At 54.3% G+C, this 17,847-nt stretch overlaps 1 protein-coding gene across 1 annotated transcript; it reads left to right on the top strand.

Annotated features, from left to right (window-relative positions):
* The first annotated feature begins 6,524 nt into the window (after positions 1 to 6,524).
* On the top strand, positions 6,525 to 17,463 carry ARX (aristaless related homeobox). The gene is made up of 5 exons (XM_058535175.1): positions 6,525 to 6,783; positions 8,479 to 9,358; positions 11,901 to 11,946; positions 14,715 to 15,043; positions 17,223 to 17,463. The coding sequence occupies exons 1-5, from the start codon at positions 6,588 to 6,590 to the stop codon at positions 17,461 to 17,463; spliced, it is 1,692 nt and encodes a 563-aa protein (XP_058391158.1). The 5' UTR covers positions 6,525 to 6,587.
* Positions 17,464 to 17,847: the final 384 nt, after the last annotated feature.

Genomic DNA, 17,847 nt, shown 5'->3' with positions numbered 1-17,847 from the left:
TTTTTTACTTGCAGGTTATTTTGTGATGAAGGGAACAGAGCGCTGCTCAGCCTCGGCATCTTCCCTCCTCCCTTCCACACAATGCAACTCTTAATTAAACACGGGGACACCCACGCCTCCCTTCCCACAGGACCCCTTCCATCTGCTCCCCCCTCCTCTGAAATACCAGCCTTTTGTGGGCAGGGAAAGCCTCATATTGAACTTCCCAATTAGCGAGACACATCACAAAATAAGAGCCTCTAAAGAGCTATCGCTCCTATTTTTGGACTCTTCCTTTCCAGGCCTTACCTAGTAAATGTTTTGGTGGCCTTAGTATGACTTTAAAAGCCTACAGGACTGAGGACATGAGACCGCAAACACTCCAGGTCTTGAGAAGCACAATTTGTGTTTTTCTGACAGATGAGTTAGGATTAACACACTCAGTGCAAAAGAAATAACAAGTTATGGATCGATTTAAACTGTGAATTTCTCATCTTTGTAAAGGCTTCATCAGTAACTTTTCAGCAGAGTTAGTTCTAAGAGCTTCAAGAAAACTCATCATTTCCAGGTTGAACTAGTCAAAGGCGGGTGGACGAGAGAGCCCTGCATTTCTCTCTTCTCCATTTCTGGCCAGACCCAAAGGGAGTGGGTGATTTGTGAGTAGTGGAGAGTGGTGGAATTTAAGGTTCCAGGATTTCCTGATGCAAATGCTGCAGGGGGAGGGGGAGGAAGGGAGGGTGCCTGGGGGAGATGGAGCAGGGCGGTGGCCCGATTCCCGGAGAGTCAGAAAGTAGGGGGCCATCAAGTCAGAGGTGGAGGAATCACAGAGACAGAAGGTGGGGGAACATCAAGTCCAAAAAACGGAGAACGCTAGAATCAGGTGGGGTATTCTAGAGTCAGAAGGTGGAAGAGGATCATAGAGCCAGAACGTGGGGGTGCCACAGGGAATGATTTCCAATAAAAGAAATATCAGAGTAGCTGCCTTCAGAGGATCCCTCACTAGGGACTGAGGTATCTGAGGGCGCAGGCGGCCAGGCCTCCATGAACACCCCAAAGACAGCAGATTCAGGTTTCTGGCTGGTGTTGCAGCCTCTGCACGCTCGCCTTCCCCCCACCCCCAATTATTCCACTTCTCGGGCCAGTGTTTCCTGAGGTTCGCCAGCAAGAATCCACCCAGCAATTATCTCCCCTCGCGCGCGCATGGGGGGACATTAACCACGAACGCGCTGGAGAAGAAAGGTACAGATGGGTCTTTTATTGCACACTTGGAAATGTTTCCAAGGCTTTTGTTTTCTTCCCCCATTCATTCCTGCCGGATCACTCGGATCTGCCAACTTCAGTCCCCAGAGGCTGCGGCGGGAGGGCCCGGCCCATCCAGAGCCCCCGCTAGGGGGCGCGCTCTGGCCGTGGCGCAGAGCCGAGCCGAGAGGGGGGCTCCGCTGCGAGGACGGGGACAGTCGGGGTCGACGGGGCCTCCAGACTGAAGCGGGCGGTGGGTCCCTCGCCGCTCCTTGCACAAGCTCCAACCCTTGCCCCCCACCACATCCGGGGTCGCCGGGAGCAGCAGCTACAGAGTTGCGGCTGCACAGGGGACGCCTTGACCCTGGACGCACTTGGGGTCTGGCCGTCCGGCGTTGGAGAGGAGGAACCAGGTGGTGGTGATTACAAGGCGCCGAGAAGTTTCCCTCTCGGGTCTGGAAACCTGGGGGGTGGGTGCGGCAGGAGATGAGGGGCTCCTGCCGAGGGACTCGGGGTGAGAGCCCAGTCACTTGCTTCTCGCCCGTTGGAGGGGACTCCCACCCCTTCCGAGGGCAGACGTGAGGCTGCGACCATCTCGCCTGGCTTTGTGCTTGGAGCAAGGCTTGAAAATATTTCGGTTGGCCGCCTGGCTGGATGATGATGGAGGCTGTTTTCTCTCTAGTTCTCGCTCCCCCACCCCCTTCCCTGGCTGCTGAGGGGTAACCGAAAGCGGCCAAGTTTGCAAATAAGAGGAGTTGTCCTGACACAGTAATCACGCCCACACGTCCATACCTTGAGGGCTCGGCCGTGGTCCTCGGGACGCTTCCAAAAGCGCCGCTTCCCAACAAACCTCTCCCAGCCGAGCCCTGGTGGTGGAACCCACGGCTCAGGCGGACGACACCGCGAAGCGGGAAGGATTAGCCAACGCCAAGGAGTCTTCCCTGGAAATCCAAGTTATCAGTCCCTTTGGACCTTTCCACGGGCTGCTCCTTTGAAAACAAATCAACAAACAAACACTGTCCACAGACAGATCCCAGCAGCCGTGGGGAGAACTGAGGCAGGGGTAGGGAGTGGAGGGCAAGCAAGGGGGCGCGGCGGAGGGCGACGGCAGAGAAGGCGAGGGGCAAGTGCTAGGCAAGCGGATTATGTTACATTTCCTTCTATTCCCAGACATGCAGGAGGACAGACCTCGATTTGTGCATAAGATGCATAGCCTGAAGTGGATAAGACTCTGAAAGCAGCATTTGAGGAGGTTAACCTTGACTGGTTGGAGTTAAGGGGGGGTGGGGGGAGGCAAATATTTCTGTTTGTGCCCTCCGGCTCTTCCCAGCACCGGCTGTCAATCCCGACGCTTGTTATCCTCACAAGGCTTCAGTTTGTTTGCCTGATCTCAGCAAGGTTTTCTTCCACAAGTAGAACTATAATTGCTATAATTCTACTGTATCATTTGGATCATTGCAGTATTGTTGTTTTCTCTCCCTCTTTCTCTCCTCCTAACACTGCAATAACGCGCTCCAGTGTTAAATTAGCAGGTTGCGGAAGACCATAAATGAATGAAAGTTTGTTAAAAAAAATTAAATAAATAAAACAGCAAAATGACTTGGCAAAGGGGATATCCATCACAGAGAATCCTCGCGTGTAATCAGGACTTATTGTCTTCCCTTCCAATGGCTTCCAAATTGGTCGCCAGACTCCAATGAAGTTTATTTCTATTGTTTAAATATATGTTTTGAAGAGGTTGAGCATAATTTAAGGGGACCTGAGCCGTCCGGTGTGGCTGGAAGCCCATTACAGCTTTATTTATCTCTGTGTATATTGCACAATAAATTAAAACATCTCAAGTGAAAAGTGTGCAAGGTTAACTCTCCTCCAAGCATTTTCTCCCCCCTGGATGATAACATCTAACTGCCACCCCCTTATCCCACATTTCTTGCAAATGTAATTTTGAAACTACAATGTAGAATTAGCCCTCACCACAGAAAAGAAAGGGGTTTCTTCCATTCACCTCTTTTAGGTAATTATTATTTCCAGTCCTGGGGACAAGTCTCATTTTTCACCATAAACAACAGTTTTAAACACTTCTGACCCTCACTTCCAGCCATAATTGTCATTTTTATTTTAGTGATTGATTTTAAAAGCAGCTGAACTGCAAACCATTGTTTTCCAGGCAGCCCAGGAAAAGAAAACCAACAGTTACAGACCCCAAAGATTAGAGCAGCCAGGAGCTGTGGATAACAAAGTACAAACATGAATAATATTATTACTAAAAATGAAATTACTTTTGATTAGTGGGCAAAAGGAAGTAAAGATAGTGAAGGGTCATTTTGATGACAGAGTAAATATTAAATTGGCTAAACTAAAAGTTCTTTTATACATAGTCCTATAACTCAATTCTTAAAAGTCTACCTACTCAACAAATCAGTTAAATTCTTCCTAGATAGTAGAGGCATCATTTTGTTTCTGAAAATAACCTATAGGATAACACACATACATCTTAAATCCATATTCTGATTAGACACTATGGAGAAGCCAGCAGATTCTGTCTCCCCGTGGGTATGTTAGAAAAGTTTTCTTTTCTTTTTTTTTTTTAATTTAATCTTTGGAGAATAGCAAGAGTCAATTGTAGATTTTGAAGTTGAGTATTGAATAGTGACAAAGATCATTTCAGGGCCGCTGGGTGTAAAGGGAGCTGGGTCAGACCCTTCTCCCTGAAGTGAATGGACGTGCCTTCCCAATAGCATCCTCACTTGGGAAGATTGATTAGAAAATACCAAAAATAAACAAAATAAAATAACAAAGCTAGGGTTTTCGCACAGATTTCCCAAAGAAACACATTATATTCCACTAATAGAATTAGATTTAATTCCAGGGGTCATTAAGTCAGAATCAGAAATTCTATGTTAACCTCCCCTTTTACAGTGGATGATTAAAATTAGAATACACCCCATCAGAAAGTCCGACTTCTTTTTTAAAAAAGGAGAACAGCTGCAGAAGGGGGAGGAGGGGGACAGAAGCAAAGAAATCTTCCACCGAGAGAGTTGAAACCCCGTTAGGCTCTCAGAAATGATTTGTGCGTTTGTCTCTTTCTGCTTAACACGATCTTTTTTGGACTCATTTTCAGCCCACTCCCTGCGTGTGCAGAGCTGACTCTGAAGTCACGGAGCTACCCCGGCAGCCGGGTCTTGTGGATCTCCGACGCGGGGCCCGCCCGGGAGGAAAAAGTGCCTCTGCCTCTCCCAGCGACCAGCCGCAGGGACGCCCGCGAGGGTCCGCGGCTGGAGGCTTGGAGGAGACAGACGTGGCTTTATGCCTCTCGGCTCTGTTGAGACCCGCACGCCGGGAGCGGGGAGGGAAGAGGGAAGAGAATCAGCGCGCAGAATGTTAGTTTAAAGCTGAACGGGACGATATAAAAACACCGAACTGTTGATGAGGATGGAAAAGGAAGAATGCAGGAAAGGCAGGAGAAGATTCCAGGTGCCTTGGAACAGCAGAGAGGGCTTAAAAGAAAATCAAATGTCAGAATAGCTCGAGTTCTCCTCTGCCCCCCACCCCATCATCCAAGCCTAGGAAAAACGGATGAGAATCTAACTAAAAACCAGAGAGAGATCGAAAGAGAGAGAGAGAGACAGGGGCAGAGAGAGACGTCCTTTTCCTCTTGCCTTTAATAGTAGTAGTAACATCAGCATTCATATTAACATTATTAGTGTGCTTGTTCCCAGCCCTTCATCCCCCCTCAAGTTGTCTCTTGAATGCTCCTGCCAAGCCAGCCCGATCTGTCTGCCACCCACCCACTAGCATCCAAGAGTTATGCAGATGTTTATGGATGAAAAAAATCCCAGTTATGCATCCTTGTATTTTTAAATACTGACTGTAAGTGATTCAAGTATAATCCTTTGTAAAACGCTTGCTCTTTGACACATTGAAGGGGTTGAGAGAGGAAAACCCGGCGTGGATTCCCCCTCCCCGGCCCCTCTCCCACCCGCCACTCTCGCCCCCACCCTGCCAGCGTCGGGGCCCCTGGCTGTAACCCTTGGGCCCTGCACCTAGGCAAAGAGGGCGTCGATGCTAGCCCTTCGCCGGGCTCGGCCCAACTTCAATCCTAGTTGGGTCTCGGTTTCTCAGGGCTGGATGCGAAGGAAGCTGTTTGGGAAGAAAGGCGCTCTCCCTCAGGCTCGCTCTCTCACCTTTGCTAATGGGATCCAGGCCATGAGAATCCAGAATTTTAGGCGCTTAGATTTGGATGAAGCCGAACCTGGGTCCCTCCCACCCTGGAGCGCCCGGGGACCCCGCAAGTTCGGCTCCCTGTACACGATTTAAGAGTGTCCAGCGTCGGGGTGACGACCTAATGAACAGAGGCGAACTTTCGGGGAGAAGAGGGACACTCCCAGACCTGTCCCCAGCCGCCCCTCCTCGCATTTGACACTCGCCTGTCCCTTTCCTTCGTGTAGATGCTCAAGGGAAGGCCGCGCGCCTTTGGCAGAGCTTTGTCTACAAAGGGACTTTTTCCAGAGTTCAGACGGAGATGGCAGAAGTTGGGGGACGCTACTAACAAGAGAGCAACCGCTGGGCTCAGGGCGAAAACTAACAGCCCGCGGCTTTGGGCCACGAGAGAAAACTGAACGCCCAAGCGACAGGTGTTTGCCTGCAGCCGTCACCTTGGCACATCGGAGGCCCGTCTGGCCTAAAGAGGACGGGCGACTGAGCGCCACTGAGGTCAAGGTGCTGTCCTGGGAGCGCAATACTTTGAAAAGTGCCACGTCGGTCTGAACGCGAGCCTCAAGGCCTCGCCTCCAGGGAGGGAAGTCCTCCCGTTGGTGGAAGGGGCGCACGTCGCCCAAGTGGCACACACAGGCCTCACATCCAAAGAAGCTAGAGCTTCGGGCCGGTCCTAATGCGTTAAAGGAGGAGCTGCAGGAAGAGAATGGAGAACTTAGAAAGTTGGTATTTAAAAACAAAAAAAGAAAAAGAAAATTGGCTCGGGTGAGTGCCCGCTGCCCCCCACACCCCGCCTTTCCAGAATCCAGTCCGGGCTTTGCGCTGAGCCCACAGACCGGCGCAGCCCGGCCTCTGGCGAGAGCCAATCAGAGAGCGCCTCTCAGCACGTGGAGGAGAGAGACTCCAGAGCTCCGCGCCCGCCGCTCACTACACTTGTTACTGCTTGTCCGGAGTGCGGAGAGGGCGAGCTCGGGCCGCTGGCAGGGCGGGAGCCGGCAGCCAGCAACCGAGGGAGGCAGAGAGGCACAGAGATCGCAGTAATATCCATTAAAACAGCCATCTAGCCCCAACCCCCAACACACACCCATCCATCCCACCCGCCAGGAGAGGAAGCCAGCGGCCCGTTCTCTGCGTCCAGGGAAAAAGCCCTAGCCATGAGCAATCAGTACCAGGAGGAGGGCTGCTCCGAGAGGCCCGAATGCAAAAGTAAATCTCCAACTTTGCTCTCCTCCTACTGCATCGACAGCATCCTGGGCCGGAGGAGCCCGTGCAAAATGCGGCTGCTGGGAGCCGCTCAGAGCTTGCCCGCCCCGCTGGCCAGCCGCGCCGACCAGGAAAAGGCCGTGCAAGGTAAGGCTGCGCCCGCCAGGCACCTGCAAAGGGTGCTAGGCACTGGTTTTGGTGTTTGATGTTCAGCGGCCAGGGGCCTGGGCTTGTCAAGCTGGAGACGGAGGAAAGAGGGAACAACTCTGGGGCCTGGTGCCTCAAAGAGCGTTAAACATCTCGCCGGGGGCTGTCTCTCCCTCCCTCTCTGCTTCCAGCAAAAGCAGAAGCCAAGCTTCGCTCCGGGGCCCTTAGGTTCTCGGTGTTGGTCTTTAGGTCGTTTGAATGCCCCGTTTGGTGGCCTTGAGGGTACTCTGAAGAGGGACGACAGGTCAGAAACAGCAGGTGCGGGGTGGACCCTTGTAACAACTTGGTGAAGACAAGATCCCCAAAGCTGTGAATGGGGTTTCCAGGCAGAGTGAGCCTTGGCCTTTTCTCTTTGGAAGATTTCTTTATACGTGGTGTTTTGCTTTTTTTTTTCCCCCTTCTTTTTTAATTGTAGATTACTTGTGACCTTTTAAACCCAAGCTTTGCAGAAAACATCTCCCTGGGATTCCCCAAATGCTCCTTATTGTATTTGAAATGTATGAAATGTGTGGCTTCTGGGTGCTATTTTTTCTCTGCTATGTGATTTTTTAAAATAGAGTTGAGATGTTTAAAAGGTTTTATTTTTTTCTAAAATTAACAATTCCAGAACAACTGTTGTTTTGACCCGAACCTGTTACGCTCAAGTTTCGCCTTGAGCTGGCTGCAGAGGTGTCGCAGGGAAAGAATTGTTGATTTCTTTTAAAATCCGAAAACCAGCGGTCCAGCCCCAGCGCCACTTGGAAGACTGGAGCGGACGGCGGAGAAGGGGCCATTTAAAATAAAACTGACTTTTTCCTTTTCTTTTTTTAGCCTGCAGTGGCACCTGTGCCAGGCGCTTCCTTGAAGGGAAGGAGCGGCCTGTGCTTGTTGCACCCTCTTCCGCCCCTACCCAAGCTTTTCCGAGGCCACTTTCGCCAGGACGATTTTTCATTGCCTTTCTGTGCAAGGAGCTCTCGCCCCTGTCCCGCTGTGGGCTGTTGGGGCACAGCCACAAGGGGCCACATGGCCGCTTCCCCCCGCAGGGGTCGCCCGCGGGGCAGCGCCCCTCTCGCCAGCTGGGGGCCCCGTGGCAGAGCAGAGGGCCGAGGTCGTGCGCAAAGTTTTCAGGGTGGTGGTGATTTTTTTTTTTTTAGGCTGTTGAATGTTTTCAGATTCTCCCCTGCCCCGAAACGGGAAAGGGAAAGAGTGAGAGAGGGGGCAAAGGGAAAGAAAAAGAAAGGAATAAAGGAAGGAAAGAAGAAGGAGAGGGGGGGAAGCGCCCCCAAAGAGAAAGGAAGACAAGGGGAGAGGAGAAAGATGAAGAAAAAAAGGGAGAGAAAGAAAGAGAAAAAGAGAAGGAAAGAAACATGAAAGGGAGGGAGAGAAAGGTGAAAGGAAGGAAGAAAGGGAATAAAGGGGAGAGTGGGAGAGAGGGGACAGAAGGGAGGGACGAAGAGGGAGAAAAGGAAAAAAAAAGAAGGAACCAAGAGAAAGGGAAGAGAGAAAGATGTAAAGAAAAGGAAAGAGCAAGAAAAGGGGAAGGACTAGAAGGGGTCGGAGTGTGCCAGCGCGGGGGCCGCGCGCGCCGGGGCCCAGGCGCCAAGGGAGCAGCGCGGGCCGGCCGGCGGCGCGCTGACCGCTCTCCCTTGCCCGCAGGCTCCCCCAAGGGCAGCAGCGCCCCGTTCGAGGCCGAGCTGCACCTGCCGCCCAAGCTGCGGCGCCTGTACGGCCCGGGCGGGGGCCGCCTCCTCCAGGGCGCCGCGGCGGCGGCGGCAGCGGCTGCGGCGGCGGCGGCGGCGGCGGCCACGGCCACGGCGGGTCCGCGGGGGGAGGCCCCTCCGCCGCCGCCGCCGGCGACCGCGCGGCCCGGGGAGCGGCCGGACGGCGCGGGGGCCGCCGTGGCCGCCGCGGCCGCGGCCGCCGCGGCCTGGGACACGCTCAAGATCAGCCAGGCGCCGCAGGTGAGCATCAGCCGCAGCAAGTCGTACCGCGAGAACGGGGCGCCCTTCGTGCCGCCACCGCCCGCGCTGGACGAGCTGGGCGGCCCGGGGGGCGCCGCGCACTCGGACGAGCGCCTCGGCGCGGCCGGCGGCCCCGGTGGCGCCCCGGCGGCGGGTGGCGGCACGGGCGCCGAGGACGACGAGGAGGAGCTGCTGGAGGACGAAGAGGACGAGGACGAGGAAGAGGAGCTGCTGGAAGACGACGAGGAGGAGCTGCTGGAGGACGACGCCCGCGCGCTGCTCAAGGAGCCCCGGCGCTGCGCGGTGGCCGCCACTGGTGCGGTGGCCGCCGCCGCTGCCGCCGCCGTGGCCACCGAGGGCGGGGAACTGTCGCCCAAGGAAGAGCTGCTGCTGCACCCAGAGGACGCTGAGGGCAAGGACGGCGAGGACAGCGTGTGCCTGTCTGCGGGCAGCGACTCGGAGGAGGGGCTCCTGAAGCGCAAACAGCGGCGCTACCGCACCACGTTCACCAGCTACCAGCTGGAAGAACTGGAGCGGGCCTTCCAGAAGACGCACTACCCAGACGTCTTCACCAGGTACGAGCGAGGGGTGGTCGCAGCGGCGGCGACGGCTGGATGGCGCGAGCGGGCCCCAGAGAAGGAAAGCGGGCGGGCAGGGGCCCCGGGAACCTACCCAGGCTCGCCCCTCCAACTCACGCACCCCTGCTCACCAAAAGCTAGCCCCCCACACACACACACTCGGGCTTTAAGTTTAGACTGGGATGATTTCTTTCCTTCCCAAGGTCTCTCCAGTTGAATTTTTCCTGATTACAAGTTTTAGTTAGAGAAAAAGAAACGGCCTCTCCAAAGGGCGCCCGAACGCGCCACCTTGGAGCCGCGCGCACACCAGCGTCCACACGCAGGGCCCCGGGCGCCGCGGTCCGGCCGGGTCGGGCAAGGCGCAGGAAGCGCCGCCGGCCCTCACGGCCAAAGCCAAGCAGGGACTATTTTTGGCCGCTGTGTGGTGCGCTCGCCACCCCCGCCTGATGCCTCCGGAGCCTGGTGGGTATCAGTTACGCTGTTCACGGTGAAGCTGGAGCCCGTGCCTGCGGAGATAGGCCTTTAAAAAGATCCAAGTTCTGTCGTTTGAGGACTCCTGAAATAACCGAAGGAAGTCAGAACTGGGCAGTGTTTGGTATCTGTACACCTGGGGGCACCAGCCAGAATCTTCCCCTCTCCTCGCTGTCCTCTCTCCCCCCACACATTAACCCCAGCGTTCGTTTAATGTACGCGGGTTTACGGGGGTGGGCTACGATTGCTGGGAGCCTGGCAGGCAGTAGCGGAACAGCTGGGGGAATTTTTCTCTTCGGACGGGTGTCCAACGCGGTGTTCTGCCTGGTTACGCTCCACTTCCCGCTCGCTTGAGTGTTTTGGGGAAAGATGTTCCTGTGAGATGGCTGGGCCCCTCCGCCCCGGCTTATCCATCCGACCTGAGACGCTGGCCGGCCGGCTGGGGGCTTCCTCTCCCACCCTAAGGCCAAGGCTTCGGCTCAGGTGAGGAGCCAGGATTGGGGCAAACTTCCCCCAGTGGGGACGGAGAAAGGAATGGGTGTCTGCCTGGCGAGGCGCTTGTCAAGCTCTGGCAGCTCCTTCGCACGAGACGTGTGCAGCTTTTCAATGTGCATTTTAGGAGCAGAAAGCTGCCCGCCCCTTGAACCAGAGGAGAAATCGCTGCTTAGGGCTCGGGAGGCCTGAGCCACCTCTAAAGTGTAGTTGGTCTGGCAAGTCATTGCCAAATTCTCTCCTAACCAGACACAGAGAAGAGTGGACTTGATGCGGGTCGAAGGCACTAAACTTCATCATCCCTTGAGCTAAACTTGGTCCTCCCCTGTCATCCAGTCCCTTCGTTATCCTGAAAAAAGAAAACAAATTTAAAAATCAGTGTGTGCTATCAAATAGCTAACTGGCCGACCCACTTTTTGCGTTTATCACACATGTGTATTTCAAAAGAAGAAAATGAGGTGGTGTCAGCTCACGTCTGCCCTTTTTTAGCTTCTCCGGGGAAACCATAGTCCCCCACGCTCACCTCTTTCGGACCCAGGTGTTAGTGAGAGCCCCTTGGCTCCGCTTGGAGCCAGCCAGGAGTGCCGCTTTAGATTTGCTGATGCTTACTGTAGCAAGGAGCAACGGAAAGCGCTTAGGGAACCAGTTTTCTCCCAGTCCTGAAGTTTCAGGTGTGGACTGGAGGGCCTGCCAGCAGTGCAGACCGGGGTCCCAGGCTGGGGCAGCCCAGCTCTTTCATATGAGCGAGTGGAGAGCCAATTATTCTGGCTCGCTCATATTTTCGGTAAACAGGTCGTAAGCCGTTTTACAGCATCTTAATGGTTTCCTATTTGCCTTAATTGTCGCAGTAATAACAGCAATGACGGGGTAGGGTTTCAGTTCAATTGACTTCCCCTGAGATGGGCAGGGTTTGTAGTGGGCACTGGAGTCAGGAGGTGCACAGAATTTTGTTTAATCGAAAAATTACCCCACTGAACTCTTAACAAGCTTAACATATCTCCAGAGGGTAATGGGGAGTATGACCTAAGGGCGTGAGGGAGGGAGGAAGGCGGGGGAGAGAGAAATGGAGGGAAAGGCAGAGAGCTGGAAAGAGAGAGAGAGAGAAAATGGGGGAGAGACAAAAATTTTTAAAGAAGGCAGAAAGAAACTAAGAGGGGGAAAAATTTTTTTTTAGTTGAGTGCTGAGTTCTCCCATTTAATATTAGGACAAAACAGGGCGTAAACATTGTGTGTGTGTGTGTGTGTGTTTCTTGTCTAACTCTGGCTTAAGAGAGAGAATCTGAGTGCCCAGTGTTATAGACTTATAGACTCAAGAAGTCACCCCAGTCCCTCTTGAATATAATGATACAATATAATATATACTCTCTTCTATCTGGCAATGTGTTGTGTTTTTATGTTTTCAGCCACATAGTAGGCACTCCAGTGGGGAAGGATGGTGATGCCCATGTGTTTGGGGGTGAGGGCAGGCAGCTGGGGGAGACCCTAATGGAGGAGGCCTGACGGGGACGGGACCGTGGATGAGAAGGGGTTGCTGGAGCCTACAGTGACCTCCTGTCTGTGTGTTGCTTTCTTATAGGGAGGAACTGGCCATGAGGCTGGACTTGACTGAGGCCCGAGTCCAGGTGAGCTGCACTGGAGAGAGGGAGGGGGGCTGGGGGGAGAGCAGGAGAGACAAGGGTTGATGGATTGGGGGAGTCAAGACTCCCTTCATTAAATGAAGAGAAGCAGAATCAGAAAAATCACCCCACTCACTCACAAAAATATTTTAAAATATGAAGACCTGGGAGGTTGGAGGGGAAGGTTTCTGGATTTGGGAGCCTTGAGGAAGGAGTCCAGGATCAGAAGAGGGGTCTCAGGGTCCCTGAGGCTGCCGTTCAGGAGCCCCCCGGTCCACAGCCCCTGTAGGAAACAAGCCTCGGACTGACTTCTGATTGCAGTAATGGGATGGAGCATGGATTTGGTTGTTAGACAAATCCGCTCAGCTCCAAGCAGGTATTTGGCTGCGATTAAGTCTCCAATCGGGCTTCATAAAAGCCCACTTAGTGCTAGAACAAACAGGGCCATTTGAAGGCAAAATGCTGTTTGATTTCCCCTCCGCCCGCACAAGGAGCTGGCTAATGCTATTTGATTTCCCATTTTTTATAGCAATGAGCCCACATTGATCTAATAGGGAGCGAGTGCAATGCTATTAAAGGTGTTTGCAGCCCCATACCAGAGTGCATTTCCGAACCCAGGCCTCATAACCAAAGAGACGATCAACACCGGGCAGCCCCGATGGCCAACAGAAAACAGATGTCCCTGGGTTAGGAGCTGAGTGAATCACTTTACAGTCAAAATCAAGCGCTGATAAAGCACAATAAATTCCATATGGCTCATTTAATACACAACAGCTTCTTGCATTAGAGGGCTAATGATGAGGCCTGTCCCCTCCTTTCTGTTGACACATTTCTCCATTGTCAAACAGAGATGTGACAGCAACTCCGTATTTTCAGCTCAGGGGAACGAGTCGTGGGAAAGTTAAATAACTTTTAAAAAGAAAGAGAGCGCCCCCTCCCCTTCTCCTCTCTCCCTATTCACTGGAGAAGATGTAATTAAGTGAATATGAATTATTAGAGTCCTTTCGTTTACCTTTGGGGGGCCTCAGAGGTATTAATTCAATAATGAGGAATTGCAGGGGGACATCTTGATAATTGCAGTTGAGCCGGGAGAGACGATCCGTCTGTAAAAGGTTTCCATGTTCTTTGAGGGCATTCTGCCTCCACTGCCCCCTCCACCTTTTACTCCTTTCACTGCCATCGAGGAGTGGCGGATATTCTCGTCTAGACAGATTTGGACACACAAAAGCTGCCCACCCAGCCTGGTCCCATCTAGTCTTACTTTTTCAAGCCTCTGAATTTCCACACCGAAGTGTTTCTGCAATTCACAAATAGATTATTTGAGGGCTGTGGAATGTTATGCATGGACCCCTTTCCAGCAGAATTTTAAGTAATCAACCCATTTGGATTCTCGATTTTTCTTGTCCTGGGTGGCTCTCTTGAAGTCAAGCCAAGCTTAGATACTAGTGCTAGTAATGACAACCCCCAGTGTGTATATTTGAAAGACATGGATGTCTTTAAAAAAATTTTTTAACGTATTCCTCTGGGATCATTTACATTATATTTTAATATAACTGTATAGCCCTGGAGTTCATTCTTAATTTTTAGACTTGTGTGCAGGCATAAACCCAGTCCTAAAAATATTAATGCCTTCAGGGGAGAGGGAGCATATCTTAGCTGTGGGTGTGATGAGCAGGTCACATAAAAATAATTTCATGCTCCTGGGAGTTATTTTTAGGCTCTGGTAGCTGCCACATTTCAGGTAAAGGTCTCTACTGAAACTGCTTTCTATTAACAATTAGGAAGATACCTTGTGCTGAAAACCTCCCCCAAGCCTAGAACTGTATTATTGAAATAACCCATTTAAACCACATCCCCCAAAGAAATAAAGGACTTGTTAGCTCTGAAGATGTGGAAAGTCTGCAAGGATCCTGCACTCTGATCTCTGTGTGTCCAGGCACTGCTGCCTACCTGGTCCCCACAGTCAGTGCCTTCCTGGGTAGAAGGGGGCCCTGCCTAGAGCCCCTGCAGATGGCAGGCTATGTACCCAGTATTTCATTTCATGGAGAACTGACCCTCTAAAGTGTATGCTTGTTCCCTAATTACTCTGGGCATTTCTTCCTTCCCTCCCAGCTCTCCTCAAACCCCAGAACCCAGCCTAGTACTCATAGGTGTTCAATAAATATTTCTGGAAAGAATAAACGAATCGCCTCCCGGATTCCCTTTTCAATACAGAGCAGGGATTTGGCCAGCTCTTGGGTAAACCTGAAATAGGCAAAAATAGCTGACATGCAGTAAAAAGCTCATCCGCACTCATCATCTCTCCGTGGCTGCCCCTCCTGGGAGTCACCAGTGAACGGGAGCTCACATGCCTTACTTTATGAGTCAAGTTTTATTATCCCCATTTTACAGATTAGAAAACTGAGGTTGAGAGAGGCTGAAGTGACCTGTGTAAAGATGCACAGCAAGCACATGGCAGCGCAGACATTTAAACCTGGGTGTCCCCATTTGTAAACACACCGACCCCTTTCCTTAAACTTGGAAAGGAACTAGGCTAGTTGGAATACTCACTGGACAGGGTTTGCTTGCCCCGTGTTTCCTGCTGGCTTTAAGTTTGGGCTCCTTTCTACCGCCCGTTTGGCCCCGGAGGCGTCCTTGACCAGTTACCTGAGGCCAGCGAGGGGCGAGGAGTGCAGAGGAGGGAGGCCCGCCGCGCGGGGGGCGCGGTGGGGGCGCGCCCGGAGCACCCGCCGGGCCTGGAGCCGCGCCGACCCGGGGCTCTCTCCGCCTTGCAGGTCTGGTTCCAGAACCGTCGAGCCAAGTGGCGCAAGCGGGAGAAGGCGGGCGCGCAGACCCATCCTCCGGGGCTGCCCTTCCCCGGGCCGCTGTCGGCCACGCACCCGCTCAGCCCCTACCTGGACGCCAGCCCCTTCCCCCCGCACCACCCCGCGCTCGACTCGGCCTGGACGGCCGCCGCCGCCGCCGCCGCCGCCGCCTTCCCGAGCCTACCTCCGCCCCCGGGCTCGGCCAGCCTGCCGCCCAGCGGGGCGCCGCTGGGCCTGAGCACTTTCCTCGGAGCCGCCGTGTTCCGGCACCCGGCCTTCATCAGCCCTGCGTTCGGCAGGTAACGCGCGGCCTCGGGGAGTCTGTCTGTCTGTCTCTCGCTCATGCACACACACAGGCCGAGGTCAGGGAGGAGGCCGGAGACAGGCAGGGGCTACACGCAGCTTTTCTCTTTGGCCTAATCTCAGAGATTTAGCCAAAGAAAATACTCTCTAATTTTGCCTCAAACAAGGTGGACTTGGAAGGGAATGACTTGGGACTGACCGGCAAAGGGGAGGGCCGTGGCAGTAACAACAACCATGACAATTGCGAGTGTTCAATGAAAGCTGTAGAAGTACCATTTGAAGGCAGCAACAGCCCAGGCCATGGGTGGGATGAGTGTAAACGTTGACAGGTGTGGGCTACAGAGCCGAGATGACTTTTCAAGTTTTGCAAAAATCCTTCCTCGTTCCCCAAATCCTGGCAGTCAGAGGAACACAGTCCTGGTCCCCACAGAAGCCCTGGAGCCACGGGCCCTCTGGGTGCGAAGAAATCTTTCTTCTTCCCAGACTCTATCTTCCTTGTCACTCAAGTGACCCGCTGCCAACCATACCTTCATATGTACAACCCCCGACCCCCACGGCGGGAGGAGACAACGAAATAAAAGAAACAGTTCATCGTATATTATAACTCCCTTTCTTTAAGTGAACACCAAATGATGAAATAAAAAGTCTGTATAATCACACAGACAAAGAAACAAAGGAGGGATGTATTAAGTTGGAAAGTTCAGTGAAAATAAAACTGAATGCAGCTTCAATGATCTCTCTTTGGGAGAACAAAGAAATAATAGATTCATCCAACTGCGCAGCCACTTAACAAAAACCATCTTGGAGAAAATTTTCAAAAAAAGACTCGAAGTAACATTAGTTTCTTGTAACAAAACCAATAAAATAGAGAGTGCATTGAAGTGTAGTTAGTGACTCAGTTTACCTAGTGGAACCAGGGCATGTTATGCCCCCTCCAGGCAACACTTTATTATTTGTTTCCGGGAAAAAAAATTAAAGTCCTGTGTCCTTCGGCACCCCCCTCCCTCCTTTTCCCTTCTGACGACAAGTGACTTGTAAAAACCGGCAAACCACGGCTGGGGTACAGGGCTGCGAGATTCCGTCCGAGAGGCTGGGAAAAGGGTGCGGTGGGGGTGGCATGAGGGGTGGGGAGTTGGGCCTGGGAGAAGCAGGGGGCTCTCCGCGAGTCTTGGTGGGCTCCTTTTTAATCGTGGAAAGCCGGAGTTTGTCCGGCGGGGACCCCGAGCCAGAGCCCTGTGGGGAAGCGGCGGGGGTACGGGTGGCGGTGTCGGGTGGCCAGGGGCTGCTCGGGCCTCAGCTGCAGGTCCGCGGTGCAGTGCCAAGCGGGTGGAGGCGCCGCTCAGAGCAATCCCGGTGCCGCCCGGAGGCGGTGGCGGCGACCGGGATCCCAGGCTTGGGCGTCGCCGTGGGCCGCACGCGGGGGTCGCGGGTTCGGGGGCTCTCTGGGGCAAGAGGCTGCAGGGGCGCCGGGAAGGCGGCGGGGAAAGGGTGTCGCCGCGCCGGGCCGCGGGCGGGTCACAGTGGCCTGTCGAGCGGAAATCCACAGGCACCCCCCCGTCCCCGTCCCCCCCCCCCCGCGGTCATTGGTCCGGCCCTGGCGGCTTGGCGGGAAGGCCGGCAAACCAGGCCGCCTTTTCCAGGGCTAAAGGAGCCCCGGCCGAGAAGACGCCCTAGAGCGAGTACCAAGTCTGCAGTCTAGGTCTCATCCGCTTTGATCCCACCTTCTCCCTGCTTTCTCTTGTTTCTCCTCCCTCTCTCTCTGCTCTGCTCTTCTCCTTTTTCTCTTTGTCTCTCCTCTTCTCTCTCCTGGCAAATAGTATTCCAAGCCATTGGAGCTCCTGGTCTGGGAATACACCCCCTTCTTAAGCGAAACCACGGAATCCGCGCACTTTGGCCGTGGGGTTTTGGGCCGCGGGGCCTACCTCCGACCCCGGCTCTGGCCCCTCCGGGAATATCTGGCCCCTTGGTCTGTTTTTCTCCGTCGGTTCTCGGCCCTAGTAAAGCCCTCTCAGAGCGCCCCAGCCTCCCGTCCGCGCCCCCACCTGCTCCCCAGCCCGCGGCCCAGCCTGGGCCTGCGACTCCGGGCCCCTGCGGCGGCGCCCCTTGCGCCCCTGGGGGAGAGGCGGCGGGAAACGCCGCCCGAGGCCGTGACCGCGCTGTTTGCTCTCCCCGCAGGCTCTTTTCCACCATGGCCCCCCTGACCAGCGCGTCGACCGCGGCCGCGCTCCTGAGACAGCCCACGCCGGCCGTGGAGGGCGCGGTGGCGTCGGGCGCGCTGGCCGACCCGGCCACGGCGGCCGCAGACAGACGCGCCTCTAGCATAGCGGCGCTGAGGCTCAAGGCCAAGGAGCACGCCGCGCAGCTCACGCAGCTCAATATCCTGCCGGGCACCAGCACGGGCAAGGAGGTGTGCTAAAGGCTGCCCTCCGCCCGCGCGCCCCGGGCGCGCCCCGAAAGGTCACCTCACACAGCATCACTCAAGACCAAATGGAAACAGAGGACCAGCACACTCCCGAGACGGCACTGAGAGAGCGCAGCCGCCTTCGCAGCAGCCTGGGCGCGGGCAAGGCAGCCCTCGGCGCTACCGGACGTGGCACCTCCTCGGCTGGCTGTCCCCCCGCCCCTGCCCTTGTCCCTGCCCCTGCCCACCTCTCTCCAACTCGATCGTCCACTCGCTCCCGTTCTTACTTTACTGAAAATATCGGGGAGGTTTTCTCCCCAAGACGCCCGGCGTTGAAGTTAAAAAATTTAAAAAGCCCAACCTCTCTTCCTCCTGACACCCCACTTAGCTTTTTTTTTT

The sequence above is a fragment of the Diceros bicornis genome, chromosome X (assembly GCF_020826845.1).
Source record: "Diceros bicornis minor isolate mBicDic1 chromosome X, mDicBic1.mat.cur, whole genome shotgun sequence".
In the NCBI taxonomy this organism is placed as follows: domain Eukaryota; kingdom Metazoa; phylum Chordata; class Mammalia; order Perissodactyla; family Rhinocerotidae; genus Diceros; species Diceros bicornis.
This window is presented reverse-complemented; position numbering and strand designations above follow the sequence as displayed.

What these genes read in the sequence shown, in the direction of transcription:
- ARX (XM_058535175.1), top strand. Translation starts at nt 6,588, where the DNA reads ATGAGCAATCAGTACCAGGAGGAGGGCTGCTCCGAGAGGCCCGAATGC. An exon ending in CCAGGAAAAGGCCGTGCAAG is followed by an intron (nt 6,784 to 8,478) that starts GTAAGGCTGCGC and finishes CCTTGCCCGCAG; the next exon opens with GCTCCCCCAAGGGCAGCAGC. An exon ending in TGACTGAGGCCCGAGTCCAG is followed by an intron (nt 11,947 to 14,714) that starts GTGAGCTGCACT and finishes TCCGCCTTGCAG; the next exon opens with GTCTGGTTCCAGAACCGTCG.